The sequence below is a fragment of the Corythoichthys intestinalis genome, chromosome 6 (assembly GCF_030265065.1).
Source record: "Corythoichthys intestinalis isolate RoL2023-P3 chromosome 6, ASM3026506v1, whole genome shotgun sequence".
In the NCBI taxonomy this organism is placed as follows: domain Eukaryota; kingdom Metazoa; phylum Chordata; class Actinopteri; order Syngnathiformes; family Syngnathidae; genus Corythoichthys; species Corythoichthys intestinalis.
In genome coordinates, this window is record NC_080400.1 from 37,926,093 (window position 1) to 37,947,299 (window position 21,207).

The following is a 21,207-nucleotide window of genomic DNA, read 5'->3' on the forward strand; positions in this document are numbered from 1 at the left end:
TGGGCGTTCTCCTGCCTCCGCCTTCCCCTCTCTTCTCTGGCTGGGCATCCGCCCTGCGCTCCGTCGCGGGTCGCTGGCTGGGCGCCGGTGTATCAGCAGGGTGTCGCCTGCACTGGCGGGGGACCCTGCCTTGCCTGGGGCTTGGTGGGCCGCTGGGGGTCCCGTGGCGTGCCGTGCCGGTTGGGGGGCTGTGGCTGTGGCTCGTGGCCCGGGTGGGCGGGCGGGGGTGGGTGTAGGCGTGGGGTTGGTGATGCGTCCCCTCCTGCCATCCCTGAAGGCCGGTTGATGGGCGCGCGGGTGGCCCAGGGGACCACCCTGGGTCCCGGGGGGGGGGGCGGTGGCTCCTTTGCTGGGCGGCGGGAGGAGGGATGGGCTGCGCATGGACCCCCCCCGCCCTCCCCGGGCTGGCTGGGTGGGGGCCGTGGCCCTGGGTTGGCGCCCGCGCGGTTTCTCCGCCCGCCTGCGTGGCTGTCGCACGCCCGGTGGGGCTTGCGTGCTGCTGGATGTGGTAGGGCATGCTCGGGTTGGGGGTTCCGGTGCCGGGATTGGCGATGCGGCGGCGTAGGGTTGGTCGTCAACGGGCTAACACTCATAAGAGATTCACACGATTACTGGGTTCTAGATCACAGAACTGATTTGTGTACACTGTACCCCTTTCAATCACTTAGCTTATAGTCTTATAGACACCCCCACCCCCATTCTCCTCTTTCACTGGCCAATTGGCCCCCACATGGTGTAAACCGGAAATACATCTCGCTGACGATAGCACCAGCATATTAGTAACTAGTTTAGATGTTCAATGTATTTCTTGTTGTTGTTTGTGTATGTGTTTCTTTTCTTTCTTCTCTTGTATTTCTTTTCTTCTGTCCCCCCATAATCCCTTCCTGTTCGCTGCTTTGTCATAATAAAAAGGTATTTTGAATGATCACAATGGGAGTATGTCAGACTCTCCATGTGAAACATTAAAACTGTTCAGAATCCGGGCACTTAGACTTCCATTCTCTGTGTCAAACAGCTGAACAGGACAGGTTTAAAAAAAAAAAAAAAAAAAAAAAAAAGAAATTTGGGGATTTTATACCTTGTCCAAAACCGCTCCAAAAAAAGCATTGGCACCCATATTCCAAACCCAACAGGAAATCGGTTATTTTGGATCGAATATGAATTTTTTATCGATTTACAGGGTGCACATTTGAGACCTTTTCGCCGAAGGAGTTAGTTGGATCATGTTCAAAATTGGTGAGACTCTTCAGGAGACATATGAGATCTTAAGTTTTTAAAATGGTGCATTTTCATTCATGGGTCTGACCTGGGCATGGTGCCAAAGTCGACCATTTTTTCGGCAGAATGACAAATTCAGTAAAAGACTAATAGCTCTTTGACACAACGTTCAATCTTTTTCATATCTGGCATGTATGTGCGGGATCCCACCCTTAACACGAGTGCATTGAAACATTACCCATTAGGCCTGGTGCCCCCTATTGGGAACAGGAAATGCCTTTTTTTACGAAACAGGCTCCTCCTCCAAGGAAAAAAAATATATTCACCTGAAACTTGCATCAGGGGAGCCTTAAGACATGTTTTCAGGTGCCTGATGAAAAATATTGAGGTTTGGTTGAAGCAGAAGGGTCCAACAGGAGAAGTAAAAATGACTGAAGCCATTTCGTCTCACCACAAGTTTTAAACAGTCATAACTTCTACAACATATCTGCGCCAAACATCTCGTGCTTGTTGAGTCATACTCTGAAGGGTCCTGTAGGGGTCATTTGCATCAACCCTACAGAGCCAACTAGTGGCAATAGAAAGTCACTCATTTTTCTAATATATGTCCAGTTCTTTTCAGGTTGGTCATTGTAGTTTCAAGACCTTTTGAAATACTTATTTTACAGCCCATGTCCACATGTCTCTGTCTGTTGCCGTGACGACCCTTTATTCGCTCCTTTTTTGCAGTACTCTGTCCAATAGGGGTTTTTACCTCTTAGGTGTGTGAAGGTAAAGAGGCGACTTTCGAGCATGTTAGGTTCTAATGAGATGATTAGAGAGGACGATCTGCCACCACCCTGACCTGCACACTGTTGCGTGACGTCAGAGTTGCGCTAGATTGCGAGGGCCCGTTCAGTCCTGCTTGCAGGCCTAGTTTTATTATTATTATTTTGGGGTAAAAACAATGTAATAACAAATGTTACCTCACCTAGCTTTTGGTTGCAGTACAGCATGATTCCAAAGATTTATTACAAATTTAAGACAATGTTCATTCAGTCGTATTCTGGAAATGGTGATACAGTATCTCTACCAACATTGAATCCTTGCTCTAGTTGTCTATGTTGGAAAGCTAGGTTCTTATTCTTATTCTTATTCTCAGCAGTTTTTTACTCACCCGGTTGCCTTTCCCGTTATGGTTACGTGAGTATGGATAGAAGGCACCCAGTTGCATCCAGCGAAGACACATCTCGTACTGAGCTTTACCAAAGAATCCACATATGTCTGCCCCAGTCTAGAGGTCCAATGAAAAATGAGATAAATGGGAAAATAAAAGAGCAAAATCACTGAAAATATTATTGATTGAATAAATGCATGAATAAATACTGCATATGAACAGCGTGCCATACCATTTGATTACTGGTAGGTGGAAAAATGTTGGGACAGTTGTGAGCATATCTGCTTCAAATGGGGGCTTCTGGGTTTGAATTTAAGCTCATGCCAAATGTGCATATTCTCTCCATGATTGCATGGATTCTTCAATACACTGAAGCTATTTTGCACAATCCAAATACAGTGTATCACAAAAGTGAGAACACCCCTCGCATTTCTGCAGATATTTAAGTATATTTTTTAATGGGACAACACTCACAAAGTTACACTTTGGCACAGTGAAAAGTATTCTGTGTGCAGCTTACAGTATATAATAGAGTTAATTTATTTCCCCTCAAAATACCTCAAAATATAGCCATTAATATCTAAACACCTAGCAACAAAAGTGAGTACACCCCTTAGAAACTACATACATCCCTAAACGTCCAAATTGAGTACTGCTTGTCATTTTCCCTCCAAAATGACATGTGACTCGTGACAGAAGTGCTGTCAGCATTGCAGCAGAGATTGAAGATGTGGGGGGTCAGCCTGTTGCTCAGACCATACGCCGCACTCTTCTGAAGACGGTACACAAGAAAGCCCGCCCGTCTCATCAGACCATAGGACATGGTTCCAGTAATTCATGTGCTTTGTTGACATGTCTTAAGCAAACTGTTTGCGGGCTTTCTTGTGTACCGTCTTCAGGAGAGGCTTCCTCCTGGGGTGACAGCCATGCACACCATTTTGATGTAGAGTGTGGCAGTATTCAATTTGGATATTTAGGGATGTACGTAGTTTCTAAGGGGTATATTAACCTTTGTTGCCAGGGGATTAGATATTAATGGCTATATTTTGAATAATTTTGAAGGGAAAATAAATGAACTCTATTATAATAAATAAACTATTAGTTTTTAAGGGGTGTACTCACTTTTGTTGCCAGGTGTTTAGATATTAATGCCTATATTTTTCGCTATTTTAAGGGGAAATAAATTAACTCTATAATATACTGTAAGCTGCACACAGACTACTTTCCATTGTGTCAAAGTATCATTTTGTCAATGTTGTCCCATGAAAAGATATACTTAAATATCTGCAGAAATGCGAGGGGTGTACTCACTTTTGTGATACACTGTACATGCCTTTTATGCTGGATTTACATTATGCTGCTGGCGGCCATGACAGCTCTGCGTTCAGACCACTACGGGCAATACCGAATGGAAGTGAGACCAATAGAAGGAATAATATAAGAATTTTTTTAGCTAAAAAAATGCCACAGCAGTCAAGATGTAATTGAAAAGTTGGCCATATTAAAATACAATAAGTGAATTCAACAGATCTGATGGTAGCCATTTCTCCGAGTTCAAACACATCTAATGGCTATGTGCATTTTAAACGGTATGACACCGCACACAAGGTCTGGCAGTGTCAATCACCTGCCTGCACACATCTCTACAACTCTTCTAAAGCAAAGCCATGAAGCTTCCCAGTATAGACACCCAAAGAAAGCCTTGACAGAACCTGAACATTGTGAGACCTTGATCAGAAAGCATTAGGTTATTTGAAGATGGATAATTTGTATGAATGTGAGGTGAATGATTGACCAGCAGGCCAGGGTTTACCCCACATCTTGCCCAGTAAGCTTGAATAGGCTCCCTTAATTAATGTTTTGATCAATCTGTGGAAATGGAGATTTCATCCATCCAAAGAATAAACACATGAAGACCCCACCAACATTTAAATCCATCTTAAAAAAAGACTGGTTAAAGATTCTATTTTTTTCATTTTTTTTTATTTTATTTTTTTTATGTTGACTGACAGCATTAGATTCCCTGCATCTTGTTGCAATAACAAGCTGTCCTTTGATCAAAGTGTCCAACAAAATGAAATAACATCACTGTGGCCATGTAATCTACTTACAACGGACAAGGTCACATCAATAAGATTATGTCTGTATCGAAAAGGAAGGATCGGATGATGATGATACTTACATAAGGGATGCCAAACAGACTGAACTCCATCATGCCTGTGAGACAAGAATCTTGTGTGACTTTTACAGTAAATACTACTGAATATGTTCATCATAGTTTGATCATGATCTAATTGTTGTAAGTGTTTGTACATACCTATGATGGATTTATATAATTGGTCCCAATTGGCACTATTGTCACCCAGCCAATGTCCAGCCCATTTTCCACTCGAGGGGTAAGTGGACCTGGTCACTACTATACCTCGTTTCCCAGTGACATTCAGCAGAGCTCTTTAGGCAGAATATGAAAGGATTTTCTTTATGTAAATTATACAATGAAAATAACAACAACAAAAAAATACTGTAAATAAAAACATTATCCCAAATGTACAATGAGTCTGTTGTGCGATGCACTAAAATGCCAAAGGCCACATTCCACTGATGGAAACAATGTAAAAACTTAAAAGCCAGACACATTTTGCTGTCAAAGCTCTTGAATTGTGCCCTCTAGATCCAAGTCACACAGCATGCTTTTTAGTCTTCCTTTATGTTGATTTTCAATAACTTTAAGTTCTCTATTTGAAATAGTATTTCATCTACTGAACGGTATGATAATTGGCATGGCAGCAATTAAAAATCTATATTCTGGGGATTATGGAGGTAGGTGGAGGACTACCTCTCTGTTGTTCATAATACATAGTAGAAGTGCTTCTTATCAGTGCACATGTTTGGCATTTCCATGATACAACACATACATGTATAAATATTTGCTCTTATCTTCATGCTCCTACGTCACTCTGTATTCTAGTGATGGATGCTAAATTATGTGTTGTCTTTGCTTTCTGATTTTGCATAATTTTCTTAAATTCTTACTTATAGACGCACATATGTCTGTGTGTGATTCCACCAACTTTCTTACGACCTGTGGGCTGATTTTACAAATGTAATAATGAAAACATATGACAATAAAAAAATAAATATTTGATGTATACAGTGATTCGGAGGGTGTCATGCACACTGTTCACGTATTTAAGAATGAGACACATTAATGTCATCCATCCACTATTTAGTCTAATTGTGTGATAGCAAATGATATATCTCACTCATATGTAGGCTTCGTATGGGACCAGCCATAGATGCTATGGACATCGTAGTGTCTGACCGCCGTTCCATCACTGAGTATCTGTTCACTGTTCATGCACAGCGTCTTATGATTTAAGCCAAGATGTTTGGATTCTAAGGCTATTAGGGCAAAGAAACAAAAACAAACACAGCGGGAATTTGTTTTTGTTTGACAATTCTGTTCAATTAATTCATTTTCCAAGCATCTTATAAAATGTAATAATGAGAGGCAGAAAAAATGCTTTGTGCATTTTCTACCTGGCATATATGGAGGGTTCTCAAGCATAGGGTGACCCAGGCAATTGCCTCCTACTGTCCCATGTACAAAACTGGCGGGTTCATTCATGTCCTACAGATAAGGGTGGACAAATATTTGATCACTGAATTCCAAAAATAACTGGACATAACAGGCAGCATAAAGATCGGCAAGTTATCAGTATACAGTCAGTATTATCTTGTGGGTCACTCACAATCCAGAGGCCATCAAATTTCATAGTAGTTTGATAAAAATCCATGATTTCTTGATGCCACCATTTTGCTGTTGCGTTACGGAAGAAGTCAGGGAAGGCAGTGAAAGCCCTGTATTGCTGCAAAAATTGGAGGTTACATCAGACGATGCTGTTTTCCGTCAACTATTGGCCTATGAAGCCCTTTCAGATTCTGTACATTTATACATTTGACTTGACATGACCGAGTGATTAAATACTAAATGTTTGTTAAAATACACAGTTACAGCTGAACCCCTATAGAGGAACAGCTCCAGAAGTGAAATAATTTTCTTAAAAATGTCTCAAATGTCAAATAAAATATGATGATCTTTATGCAAAATGTCATAATCAGTATATTATGAAGCATAGGTCTTCCACTTTCATAAGGTTAACAATCAGTGGGCAGCTAATAGATGAACTCTAAGGGTATGTTGATTTTTCATGTGAGTGAGTTTTGCAACATCAAAGACAAGTGTTTTGATGACCACAGAAGCAACTTGGTAAATAATGAACCAGAGACTTAGAATACCAACTCCATATGCAAAGTCATATATTTTTTACTTTTGTATTTCTTTGTCAGAATAATCTCTAATTACAAATTCAGAACTACTTCCACTCAGAGGTTTATGTATAGTCAAATTAGAGCTAGTCAGGATTTGTGTTTTTTTTTTTTTTTTTTTGGTAAATGTGTTTGCTTAGAAATTACACTCGCAAAAAAATATGTGTGCACTTACAAAAAAAAAAAAAATATTATATATATATATATATATATATATATATATATATACTCCAACATTAATTTGCAGGTGTAAAAAATATTTTCACACAAAAAATTTGCAAGCACATTTTTTTGCGAACACAAATAGTCTCAGGCACTATTTGATTCCCTAATTAAGTTCCTAATTTCCATAATTTTCGGGCTATATGCAGCTACGACCCCATTTTTAACCCTGTGGTTTAAAGTGTAGTGCAGTTTAAAGAATATATGAATTTCTCCAAGATTTCTTTTGGTGTACATATTCCATAGTACTGTGTGGACACCTGCGGCTTTATAGTCAAGTGTGGTTTAGATATGAACAAATACTGTTTTCTTGTCAAATTTAGAGGGTGCAGCCAGGTGTGCCTTATCGTCCAGAAAATTGTGAAATTACTTCAAATGATTGGTATTAGACACTATCAATTTCTGGATGTATGCATAGTAAACAACTAATGGTTCCAACAAGTTGCTAGTTTACTTTCAAATTTAGCTTGTTAGAAGAAATGAGTGATGGCATGTGATCATGGCATATTAATCCACTGTTGAAAAAAAGACTTCAAATTCCCTCTTTTGACTGCCTGACACATCAAATAGCAAGCATGAATGGACTGGAAGTAATGTATTGTTCATCCCATGTTGTAAAAACCCTAATATATTAACTTAACTATATATAGTCGTCTTGATGATGTCCTCACTTGGACAGGTTTAGTGGCGTGAAGAGTAATGCATAATTTTGACTGTACTGATAGTTATATTGTTGTTGCAGCTACTCTTTTGCTTGGTTATGAATATTTCCTTAGGAATATCAGATTTTAGAAATTGGACAATCTTGACGATGCAACGGCTTGTTTTCCAGTTTGGATGTTGCACAATATAATATCCAATGCATTTACCATTCTGTTATTATCATACCTCTACTTGAGTGTCCCAGTCCAGAGATTCATTTACTGTGATATTTGGGAAATCTGGCCAAACCTGCAAGGTAACGAGGGCAATGACAACAATTTATTCATACCTTTCATACCTGAGAATGTTTGCATTTTTGTTTGGCCATCATGCAACATTACCTTCCCCCACACTATGTCATCACTGAGTGTTTTGGGCCATTTAATGAAGACATCAGCGGCCTTACCCCTCTCAAAGGCAGGGTAATGAGTCTCATTGCCTGAAATAGCTGGATCCTGGAATTAAAAAAACAACAGCATAAAAGGAGGTGCAAAAGTGGGTTGACAGTAGGGGCACAATTTTCTTTAAAAAAAATATGCATTATTTTTAATGATTATTGTGTGTTTTTTTTCATATCTGTATGCCTATCTTTGCGCACCCTCTTGCATTAAAAAATGTAACAGACATTTGATTTTTTTTTACATCAAAACTACTGGCTTCCAATATAATGTTATATGTTTGCCTTTAGTCTGTTTGGCTGTATTACCTAGACTTATAAAGAGATTACCAGAATGAAGATGAATCTCATGCCCTCTTTTCTCATGTTATCAACAAGGGTGGGTAGTCCCTCAAACTCGGGGTCCAGGACAAAGTCAAGCTGCCGATTCATGTAATCGATGTCAGCATACTGCACATCCTGCAGATTTCAGTCACAACAATAAACAAGATTTCCATGTACACTATTTTCAAAATGCCCACCATATAGTAAAATTTAGTATATTATACCTCTGTAAATAATAAGTAAACAACTTTAGTTTTAAATATCAGTTTTAAACACTTATATTCTGCCCTCTAGCTTTTTCTGTTTCATAATTCAGTAGAAACATATTTAAGAAGAAATATGAATTAAATAATTTATTAAAAGCAATGGAAATAATCATATCACATTTGATTTAATAAAATTATATCCCCTGTGATTTATATGGTCAGAACCTTTTTCTTGATGTTCTATATATACAGGTAGTATCAGAACTAGTGAGGTTAAACAAAGAAATCCATTACAGTTTGCATACAGATGTGTGCTTTGAAAAATAGATTTGTGATTTATATGGTCAGAACCTTTTTCTTGATGTGCTATATGTACAGGTAGTATCAGAACTAGTGAGGTTATACAAAGAAATCCATTACAGTTTGTATACAGATGTGTGCTTTGAAAAATAGAATTAAACGATTGCATTTCCTATTAAATAGATCTCCCGTTTCTCAAAACATGTTGATGATTCCGAAACTCAGTGTAAACAATAAAATTAACTTACAAAAATATTTATAATAATGAGTTTTTTTGTTTCTCATCATTCTTGAGGGGATTCTAAATTAGGCTGCTCAGGACAGCTATGCTTTTCGCCAAGATCGTCATCCATTCAATATGGTACAGCCGCCGGTGTCGTGCCAATGTACTTACCCTCGTCTAAAATTGTATCCCCTGGGCGGAGCCACTGCCCTGCACTGATTTGCTTGATTTCTGTGTTTTGGTGATGTAGTTATTTACAAGGTTTTAAAACATGGCCCATCCATCAAAAAAAAAAACAACAACAACAACTTTGTTTTCTGTCATATGACGGAACATACGTACTGAACGTAAAAAAAGGCAATGTTTTACTGTTTTACTCATAGGATGACCTATAACTGTTATTATCGTAATTCAAGTCCTGTATGGAGTTTCTCTAGTTTAATAAATGTCAATGTTGAAAATATATAACTGTGGTTCATTTCTGGCTTCAATTAATTGTTTAAGTCCACATAACTCATTACTTACAGTGGGGAAAATAAGTATTTAGTCAACCACCAATTGTGCAAGTTCTCCGACTTGAAAAGATTAGAGAAGCCTGTAATTGTGAACATGGGTAAACCTTAACCATGAGAGAGAATGTGGAAAAAAAAAAGAATATCGCATTGTTTGATTTTTAAAGATTTTCTTTCCAAATTAGAGTGGAAAATAAGTATTTGGTCACCGGCAAACAAGCAAGATTTCTGGCTGTCAAAGAGGTCTAACTTCTAACGAGGTCTAACTTCTTCTAACAAGGTCTAACGGGGCTCCACTCATTACCTGTATTAATGGCACCTGTTTTAACTCATTATCGGAATAAAAGACACCTGTCCACAATCTCAGTCAGTCACATTCCAAAATCCACTATGGCCAAGACCTAACTGTCCTAACTGTCGAAGGACACCAGAGACAAAATTGTAGATCTGCACCAGGTTGGGAAGACTGAATTTGCAATAGGTAAAACGCTTGGTGTAAAGAAATCAACTGTTGGAGCAATTATTAGAAAATGGAAGACATACAAGACCACTGATAATCTCCCTTGATCTGGGGCTCCAGAGAGCTACAGAGAGCTGGGACCACAGTAACAAAGGCTACTATCAGTCACACAATGCGCCGCCAGGGACTCAAATCATGCACTGCCAGATGTGTCCCCCTGCTGAAGAAAGTACACGTCCAGGCCCGTCTGCGGTTCGATGTGGATGATCCAGAAGAGGACTGGGAGAAAGTGTTATGGACAGATTAAACCAAAATAGAACTTTTTGGTAGAAACACAGGTTCTCGTGTTTGGAGGAGGAAGAATACTGCATTGCATCGAAAAACACCATACCCACTGTGAAGCATGGGGGTGGAAACATCATGCTTTGGGGCTGTTTTTCTACAAAAGGACCAGGACGACTGATCTGTGTAAAGGAAAGAATGAATGGGGCCATGTATCGAGAGCTTTTGTGTGAAAATCTCCTTCCATCAGCAAGGACATTGAAGATGAGACGTGGCTGGGTCTTTCAGCATGACAATGATCCCAAACACACAACCAGGGCAACAAAGGAGTGGCTTCGTAAGAAGCATTTCAAGGTCCTGGAGTGGCCTAGCCAGTCTCCAGATCTCAAGCCAATAGTAAATCTGTGGAGGGAGTTGAAAGTCTGTGTTGCCCAACGACAGCCCCAAAACATCACTGATATCCTTGTCAACAAAGGGTACATAACAAAGTATTGAGATGAACTTTTGGTATTGACCAAATACTTATTTTCCACCATGATTTGCAAATACATTCTTTAAAAATCAAACAATGTGATTTTCTGTTTTTTTTTTTTCCCACATTCTATCTCTCATGGTTGAGGTTTACCCATGTTGACAATTACAGGCATCTCTTATATTTTCAAGTGGGAGAACTTGCGCAATTAGTGGTTGACTAAATACAATTTGCCCCACTGTATGTGTGTGTGCGCTCCCGCGGCCAGGGGATACAATTTTTGAAGGGGGTAACTACATTTGCAAGAAACTGGCGGCCGTACCATATTCAATGGATAACGATCTTGTTGAAAAGTCGCAGACACTTTTTCGGCCACTGGGGGGCCTGCCCCCCTTAAACTCCACGTATGATTCTGACTGCAATTTACTTTGCCTGCAGAAATGGTATCTTTAAGTCGAGCTTAAAATGAAGGTTCAGCTACATTTCGTACTTCTAATACAAATGTATGATTTATATGTCAATATAACTGATCGAAAGAAATGAACTGGTACTGGTACTGCACATACGTCGTCATTTGTTGAAAATGTTTCCTACAGATATGCTGTTTCCAGAAGGCTATTGTACCTGTGTACTTACACCCGATGTCATTAAAGAGTCTCAAAACCTTTGACCAAGAGTGTATTTATGCATGGATCTCAGCAAACTTACATACGGAATTTCTGCCGCCCTCATTTGCTTGTATAGATCGGCTATTTCCGAGTCGTTAGTATAACCATAGCGACAGAGCTGAAATCCAAGCGACCAATAAGCAGGTAGGACAGGTCTCCCAATCAGCTATAAACATAAAAACAAACGAGGAAGTCAAAGCACTTCAACAGAGAGAAAAAAAAAAGTTGTTTTGGAAAAAGTAATGCATGTGTGTGGGTGTGTGTGTGGGTGTGTGTGTATGTTTAGACTGTCCAAATGAGAGAGTGCAATGAAGCAAAAAACTCCCAGCTGCTGCAGTCCATCAACGGAGGCCCAGGGCCAGACACAAAACATACACACACTCACAGGCTCACAAACAAAATGTCAACCCCCTACACGCAGACAGACACAAATGTATGTAGGGTGTGCACACGTACATTCACAAACAAATCACAGAACTTAAAAGACTTACATCAGTGTATTCCTGAACCACCATCTCAGGTGTAGGTCCAAGAACCATGTAGAAATCCAAGATCCCCCCCACAGTCCGGTAGGTCAAAGCTGGCGTAGGTTGAAAAGTCACATCTGTGGAAAAGAAATGAGATAGTCTGGTTCATTTTAAATTATTCAATTATGTTTCTCTGTGTGCACAACATGGTTTTTCTCATCTGGGTAAAAATCGAGCATAAAAAGGTGAGGGAGGGGAAAGGCAACAAAAATAATTACGATAATTGTATACATTTGCATAGTTAAATTTTATACATAATTAGTGACTATAGTGACATAGGTTCCTAACATCTTCTAAAAGATTAAGACCAGTTGATTTTTTTTTTTTTTTAATTTGTATAGAAAAAGGGAGCCCCATTATATCACACAAAAGGGTGTTAATAATCATTGCACAATAAAAAATGTAATTCAATTTGAACTGATTTAGAGTTGTTTTAGTAAGACACACACCCTATTTTACCATGTAACGACACAGGACTGGAAAAGATGTAAAGAGTTTTTAGGAAATTTTAAAGAGGTAATAAAAAGAAATGACCTTCAATTGGACCCGTTCCTATTATTGGATTTTAATGGGTGTGCATTATAACATGCCTGTCCGTGTTAGAGGTGGATTACATCATGGTCTCAAACTTGCAACCCAGGACCCAATTGGGGCCCGCAGGACAGTATTGCAGCCCCTTCCATGACAAATACAAGTATGTAATTTAACTGTTTGGTTTTATCATTTTTTTCCCCAAATGACTTACAGCACACGCTATCATAGTTTTTTTTTTTTTTTTTTTTTATCTCTAATATTTGCAGTATTATTTAATTTACTGTTTATTTATTTAACATTTTACATGTCAACTGTTTGTATGTGAAGCTCTTTTGGAACTTTTGGTGATTTCGGGCTATATAAATAAAGGACTTGACTCATACAGTCACAGTTTACAGCAGTGTTTGTCAAGAGGTTATCTAAACTGAATCACTGACAGTAACTTGATTGAAACATAATTCCAAAGTGACAGGAGGTGGAAAGGAAAATATATCCTGTCACCCAGTCAAGTCCCCGTCAAAACCTGCAGTGAGGAGAACGGTTGATGACCAACAGAGTCAATTTCAGGAAAAGTGGAAGAAAGAATAAAGACTCTTGAGCCCAATGTGTGTTTTCTGCACAGATAAAGTTGCAATGCTCAAGAATTACAACAGAATGCCTCATTATTCAATTTAGGAATAGGTAAACTCCTGTAGTCAAGATTTGCGAAATGGGATCGGGTCACCAATCTTCATCATGGTCTCAACTATTATTCATAAAGACTGAAAATATCGGATTCCATTTTACTTTTTTTTTTTTTTTTTAATACTAGGAGCTTCAATTATCCAGACTCTATCCATACCATCCCTAGGATAATTTGAGTTTGAAACACCTTGGTTACACCCTGGACTAGTAGTCAGCCAGTTGCATTGCACAAAACTTATAGACCAACAATAACACGCTCATTGGAATCCTAAAAAAATTAATACATTAACCTAATGCATATTATTGCATGTTAATGGGTTATGAGAGGTCATTAAAGCTGAAGAACACTCATGCAAGCAAAAGAGCACACATCACACTACCGCTACCTTGGGAGAACAACTCTAAACCTTTGGTTGTATTGCAAACATGCTAATGGTATAATAATTATCATATAAGTTAAAACTAATCAGTAAATAAAATTCACCCGCAAACATTATTTGAGGAACGGAAGATGAATGAATAATAATGCATAAATGTGATTTTTTTTCATGTAACTTTGTCCATGTGAGGAGTTAGGGTGATAAATCGTAAGAATGCATGAAAGAGGAATGATTACTTATATTAATTGGCTAATGCTTGCACAACTTACATTTAAGACTGATCTATGAATCTGTCCAACTGTGTATGATGAATATACCGTATTTTTCGGACTATAAGTCGCACCTAAGTATAAGTCGCACCAGCCAAAAAATGCCCAATGAAGAGGAAAAAAAACATATATAAGTCGCACTGGAGTATAAGTCGCATTTTTGGGGGAAATTTACTTGATAAAATCCAGCACATAGAACGGATATTTCATCTTGAAAGGCAATTTGAATTAACTCATTTGCTCCCAGAAACGTATAAAGACGTTCTATTTTTAAATGCTTAACTGTCCCACAAACGTATTTATGTGTCTTTTGCGTTTTTTTGTACAAGAAGCATCTAGAGCTTCCGATCTATCGCCGAAACAAAAAACAAGCCTCAAAACCCATTTTAAAGCAATAAAACTGGCCACTGGAGGGCAGTAGCGCATTTGTTAAAACCCCACAACCCAATTCAAACAGTACAACTTTATTAGGGAAGTTAGCATTTGGCTGTCGCAGCCACCAAACGTCATCTCTCAGTTAGGTAAGTGTGAATAAATTGTTACTTTGCTATCAAAAGCTCTATTTGGCTGGTTGTTCATGTTATTTTGTAAAAGGAAAACATTATTCAGATGTTTGGGATGTCACTGAAGCAAAAAATAGGCGTGTTAAAGTCAAAATTATGTTTGAAATTTTTGCGTTTACAAAAAGCTCATTTTCTCCGTTTTTTCATCAGAAATTGGAAAAATGCTCAAACTAAGCTATTTTCCAATGCTGATTTCTAAAGAATGGAAACACATATGAACTTACTTTTTTTTTCTGCTGAAAGAAGAGAGTCTAATCTTTCTTTTGGTGGGTTCCATGTTTATATAGCAGTAGAACAGAATTTTTTTGTGGGCCGTGCAAAATCAGTCAAAATCCAGTAAAATGGCCGGGAGCGAAGGGCCTTGCTCCGGTGAAAATGGCTGGGAGTGAATGAGTTAAAATACAATATTGAACAACATGCTGAATAAGTGTACAGTATGATAAGGGTTACATGATGCATGAACAACAAAATGCGAATGTGGCCAGTATGTTAACGTAACATAGCTATTAAGAGTTACTCAGATAACTATAGCATCAAGAACATGCTAACAAGTTTAGCAAACCATCAGTGTCACTCCAAAACACCAAATTAACATGTGAAATGATATAAAAATGTGTTAATAATTTCACATATAAGTCGCTCCTGAGTATAAGTCGCACCCCCAGCCAAACTATGAAAAAACTGCGACTTATAGTCCGAAAAATACGGTAACTGCATGTTTGTTTTTAACTGCAGTAAGGTGATGCATGTTGCAGTTTACTGATATGGTATCAGTGCATGAATTATAATGTGGAAAAAAAATAAAAAATCAAACAGCACTCATTGAGTTGGAGGAGGCTTTTAGAAGACTTCCTGTCATGCACTGTAAAATATTCCATTAATATTAATACTTACAGTAAGTGCCCACTACATCCATGTCATGGCTTATGCTGACATTGTGTTTCATTAAACATGTGTGCGTGGGGTTCAGGGGGGTGCGTGCGTGTGTGCACATTTTGATTTTGTCTCACCCATTGCATTGCTGTTAAGCAACAATACACCATGAGCATCATTAGTATCCTCAAGGCCCATATAGAATGGGTGGACTCCATAGCAGTTCATCTTGTACTGTAAACAAGAGGAGACAAGTCAAGTTAAGGACTTTTTATGTGCTACAGTATGTTGTTTGTATGCTTGTAATGTGTAAGATCCTTTTTGTAAAGTTTTATTAAAGCATTACTTTGGGAGTTGCATACCTAATTGAACATTACAATGAGAATATGAAACAAGACTGAATGGGCAACGGGGGACACAGTGAAGTGGTAGAGATGGGAAATCTGCCACTTTGAGATGTCAACATCCATGACAAAAGCTCACGGGCATGTCAGACTTCATCAGCCTCTTACTCTACTGGTACCTAAGGAACTGTTAAAAGTCTGTGTGTGGGTGGGCGTGTATTTGCATGGGATATGTATGTGTCCACTGCCTTACTATCTGTTTGACATAACTCAAGAAGAAGGGTAAAGGGATTGTTGTAGTTAAGAGACTTCTACAATCACTGTAAAATACTTGTGTTGACACAGCCACATTGGTATCAAATGGATATGGTTAGAGCTATCTTAGATCGAAAATGATGCGGAGAAAATACTTTATTTCCAATCCCTAAACAATGGCCTCTATTAACCTATTTGTTGATGTCTATGTACATCTGTATAATACTTCCATGATTGGGGATGATAAATAGCCTTTTGCGAGCTTAAAAACCATAAGTCTTCACACTTACACTTAGCTACTCATTGAAAATGTTTAGCTTGTGCTGATAAAATGGATATAGACTATATTGTACATCGAGAATAGCTTTCTTGCATCCAGAAAAAAGTGCGGTACTCCCCCCGCCCCCATGGTTTTATTTTTAACAATTTTTAAATCAAAAGAACTGTGACACCTATAGGCTGTAACAGATAAATTAATTCATTGTGTTTTCAACATACAAATCCAATAAAGATTAACTTGTCATGCAAGATTATTTGATAAACCGTCCCTCTCTTGACCCATTATATGCCATATGTTTATTTTCATGTTTACTCAAAAACCGACTCAGTAAGAGGACTGCTTGCCAATCAGAGAATATAGAGATATAAGGCATGATCAAGAGATGTTGTCAATCAGTTTTTCATTGGCACTCTCAGACACTCTCGGTGTGCCTGGTACATGCAAATCTTGCTAGCAGCTTGAAAATAGCATCATTCAACTTGAAGTGTGTACAAAAAAAATCTTTGTGTGTGTGCACTAGTTCATGTGTGTTTCAGTGTGATACTTACACCAGGAGGTTGGTCTTTGGAGAACATACCCCAGGTGTGGTAGTTCAAGTCATGTCTATATGTTAAATGTTCTGTCTCACCAAAGCCGTAGATGTACTTGGATGACAAAAATGTCGATACTTGAATGAACATATCTGAGAAAGTAAAACCTGGCGCTGATGAGTCCCAACTGAGAAAAAGTGATAAAGCCTTAGAGTCAATCACTGGGTATTATTGCAAAAGGGAAACACAAACAATACTGTTAATCACAAAGTATGTGTGTACTTTGAGTTACACAAAAATAATATTTAGACCGCAGCTTGAAGGGACCCAAATCGCATCATTTTGCCATCTAACTCGACTGTGGTTCTCATCTCGACCACGTTCTCATGTAGATTTAAATCTAACATCGCATATATTAAATGTGACTGTTTTATGAACAGTGCACTAACCCTAAATTGGAATTCATGTGACAATGACATCAATTTGTATTTCTCAGAAACAGATAAAATAGAGGGTTAATGGCAAAAATGCAGATCAGTATTGTTCCAAACAGTAAATGATTGATAAAACCAAGTTAAATTCATTGAACAAATCAGAATGAAACATTTTTAACATGTGCACTCACATTTTGGTTCCTGTGCTTTTCCGTATGACCTGGATGCCAAATGGATTAGTTGTATAAAGAACCTTGTAAAGTCTCCCCTCTTCATCAATTGCAGGAACAGGTGGTATAGAGAGCGGAACTGGAACCTCATAACGATCTGTGTTTGGGTCCCAGATCTGGACAGAAGTTACATAGTATATGTGGTGAACACATGATAGTAGCACTGATAGAAAAAAAAAAAAAAATCAATACAGAGCATTGTGCTATTACGTGATTTTCCATAGTATAGCACTACATGTATACAGTATGATAAAAATTATTTAATTGAGACAAATGCTGTTGTAGTTCATTAATGCAACATCTTGAGGAAACCAAGAAGTTTAATGCAACTATCGTGGGTCATTTTACTCAGCTGTGTTGAAGGAGCCATAAGAAAGATTGGTGGGGAAAAATTAATGCAAAGTAATTATAGGTAATAATTGCAAAATGCTGTAACCGGGATCAAAATATTGAACAGGACACCATCCCCTTTCCCTTTGGGTTGCCAAATAAACTCTTTGCAATGGAGAATTAATGATGGCAGACATCTGTCATCTCTTGGTGCAAAAGAGGAAATTACATGAGGCACCATATTTGCACCTTTGGCTTTTGGCAATTTTTTGGTCATAATTCTGCGACTTTGCCGCTCAAAGGGTTAAGTTGTGTTATCATACAATTGCAGCATTTCAATCAGGAAAGATTTACAGTATGTACAGAGTATCACAAAAGTGAGTACACCCCTCTCATTTCTGCAAATATTTAAGTATATCTTTTCATGGGACAAAACTGACAAAATGACACTTTGACACAATGAAAAGTAGTCTGTGTGCAGCTTATATAATGGAGTTAATTTCTTTTTCCCTCAAAATAACTCAAAATATAGCCATTAATATCTAAACCCCGGCAACAAAAGTGAGAACATCCCTTAGAAACTACGTACATCCCTAAATGTCGAAATTGAGTACTGCTTGTCATTTTCCCTCCAAAATGTCATGTGACAGAAGTGCTGTCAGCATTGCTGCAGGGATTGAAGAGGTGGGGGTCAGCCTGTTAGTGCTCAGACCATACGCCGCACTCTACATCAAATTGGTGTGCATGGCTGTCACCCCAGGAGGAAGCCTCTTCTGAAGACGGTACACAAGAAAGCCCGCCCGTCTCATCAGACCATAGGACATGGTTCCAGTAATCCATGTGCTTTGTTGACATGTCTTCAGCAAACTGTTTGCGGGCTACACTTGCCTTATTTCAGATTTTTTTTTCTTTTTTTTTCTTTCTTCGCTATATTGGTAGATAACATCGTTAATTCAGACTGTAAAAGTTGTGCAAGTTAAATAGCCTTAGATTATTGAGCTCTGGCAACCTGGACCTCATAATTGGCAGAATGGTGGCGGCAGGGACGTCTGTAATAAAAACAGTAACAATTTGCATGGTCTGACAATCTACTCTTACAATGGGGAAATCTAGGCTTTACCATTGAGAACGGCGTTAGAAGTATTTGCAAAACACATACAGTATTTCTTTTATATCTATTAAAATATTAGGGCCATTCATGAATACGTGAAGTGAATTTTTTACATATGGCCTCTTTAACTTAAAATTCAAATTGGTAAAATATATAGTGCAGGTGCCGTGGCGAATGAACAAACAGACTGACCTTGAACTGCAGCATTGTATTGCTATGGTAAGTGATCTGAACATGGAGGTTGTCAATGTCAGATGACTCAGTGCGGCCGCTACTCAGGGAATTTTTATTCCGTGTGATGTCAAGCCAAATGCCAGACAAAGTGTGCTCATTTAGTCGCACACGATATCCATGGTCTTGTGGATAAAAACACCAGGGAACGCGTTCAATGTTGCTTTCCTAATTGGGATATTGGAAGAGAAAAATTAATTAAATTAAGAATTTAATCTGAGTTTTACATGACGTCTTCCAGTCACCTTCCAGATGCAGCCTCGGGCCTTGCACTTTGCCTCATCTGCATGCTCCTCGGGGTGGCAGTCAAAGCGCAGGTACTCCTCTTTCACCTCCTCCCACCGCACGAGGTACGTCTCCCCCAGAGTTAACGACAGGTGTTGCAGGAACAAAACCTGCATTTGAGTTGGAATTACAAGTAATACGGTGCAAAAGTATGTCATTCTCCCTGCGATTGAATTGATGCTTAGTCTGGCTTTCAAACACAGTCATAAACAATATAGCCTAAGCAGATAACCTTTTTCAAGTTATTTTAGTCTGTCATTTTTTCTTGACTCTGCCATGTGGCTACATATTTAATGTTTACATATAAAACCTCCATCTCACAGTGGGCTTCTCTTGCTCTCTGGCCCCAGTCGTTTCCCCGTTTGCCGGCATCCTTGTTACCCTGCAGTGGCCAGCATGCACCGGTGAAGTGGGGGGGATTCAGTAATTCACTAGCCTTGAGGCAAAAAAGGTGACACTTTTTCTTTGGAATGAGAGAGTCCTTGGGGGAGAAATGTCAGGACCAGAGGTGGGCAGAGTAGCCAAACGTTTTACTCAAGTAAGAGTATTGTTCCTTCAAAATAATAATACTCATGTAAAAGCAATAAATAACATTTCTCAAGCAAAAGTACCTATCCGAAAATGTTCAAGTAAAAAAGTATTTCGTGAAAAGAATACTCATGTGATGAAGAGCATTGTGAGTAATTGCTTATGGTGTTTAATTTTTTTGTATTTGTTTTTTTTTTTTTTTTATCAAACAATGGTATTTTTTTCTCTGTACAAAGTTATCCATATAACCAGTTATTAATATGCTGTACTATAACATATTACATAACCACATTAAGCCAAAGAAAAAAAAAAAAAAAAAAAAAAAAAAAAGACATAACACTGAATTCCGGCAAGAGAACAAAATCTTCAGAAATTAAGCATTATTTGTCTAGAGAGCATGAGTGCACTCTATTGGAGAAAACATATTTCCTATGATGTAACTAAAAGGTCACAGCTCTGGTTTTCCGTGGTCAATCTGTGCCGAATAAAAACTGAGAGAGATTAAAAAACGCGTGTTGGAGTCATGTTGATGGCTATGTCAAATACTTAATTTTTAACAGTGCTTTAAAGACGCCACATGATTAAACAGGCTGGTGTAAACATAGAACGTCAAACTTGATAGCAAGCAAGATTCCTCAAATGAATGTCACTTCTTCAGATGCAAAAAGGTAATTCTATAAATGGCTAAATGCCTTAGTGAGGCAGTTGCTTGCTCCCGCTGATGTGGAAGTCACTACCCACTGCAATGAATATTGCTGAGTTTGATGTGTTGGAAATGCATTAGTATGTGCTATGTTTGGTAAAATCAGATTTTCAGACAAACCATCCCTGTCGGCGACCATCTCATTATGTCTCCTGTTTCTCTCTTGAGGGCTCAGTAGTAGTGTCTCTTCCTTTTTAATGAATTTCCAATGGACACAGTTTGGATACCCACAATTAGGGAGGTCGCCTTATTCAATGGAAAGAATGGCCCTGAAGAGCTGTTTTGCCATAATACGAGTGAGTAACTGATAGGTAGACAGGATGTTCGTTCCACCAGTAACACCAAGCAAAAGCAACAACACCCTATTGGCCCCCAACCCCTCAGGAATCACACACGCAGAGGCACGAATAGAGTCACTCTACACCTTAAAATTAGAAATGAAGGTGATATGTCTTCAATAAATAACGGTCCAATTGCCTTGATCCATCCTTTGCAGATTGCCATAGTACGAATAATAATCTTAAATAATGATTATTTTAAAGTAATTTCTTTTTGTGTGCGACCTCATGTTCCTCTGGGCTCTCTTTCCAAAGGGCCAGTGATAATAGCTTCACGTTTGTCATCCAAACAGTCTCGTTTAGGGGT

General features: G+C 38.6%; 1 protein-coding gene across 4 annotated transcripts in view; it reads right to left on the minus strand.

The window, feature by feature from the left end:
• The window catches only part of si (sucrase-isomaltase), a 120,332-nt gene that overhangs the window by 23,401 nt on the left and 75,724 nt on the right, over nt 1–21,207 (minus strand). For all 4 annotated transcript variants that reach the window (XM_057839545.1, XM_057839544.1, XM_057839543.1 and 1 more), the window contains exons 25-40: nt 19,292–19,441; nt 19,008–19,214; nt 17,336–17,490; nt 16,729–16,897; nt 15,439–15,535; nt 11,963–12,075; nt 11,512–11,637; nt 8,355–8,483; nt 7,969–8,082; nt 7,814–7,876; nt 6,127–6,243; nt 5,915–6,005; nt 5,638–5,776; nt 4,692–4,825; nt 4,557–4,591; nt 2,375–2,491 (exon numbers count right to left, since the gene is read on the minus strand). In XM_057839545.1, coding sequence (XP_057695528.1) covers nt 2,375–2,491; nt 4,557–4,591; nt 4,692–4,825; nt 5,638–5,776; nt 5,915–6,005; nt 6,127–6,243; nt 7,814–7,876; nt 7,969–8,082; nt 8,355–8,483; nt 11,512–11,637; nt 11,963–12,075; nt 15,439–15,535; nt 16,729–16,897; nt 17,336–17,490; nt 19,008–19,214; nt 19,292–19,441 — 1,956 coding nt within the window. The remainder of the gene's footprint in view (nt 1–2,374; nt 2,492–4,556; nt 4,592–4,691; nt 4,826–5,637; nt 5,777–5,914; nt 6,006–6,126; nt 6,244–7,813; nt 7,877–7,968; nt 8,083–8,354; nt 8,484–11,511; nt 11,638–11,962; nt 12,076–15,438; nt 15,536–16,728; nt 16,898–17,335; nt 17,491–19,007; nt 19,215–19,291; nt 19,442–21,207) is intronic.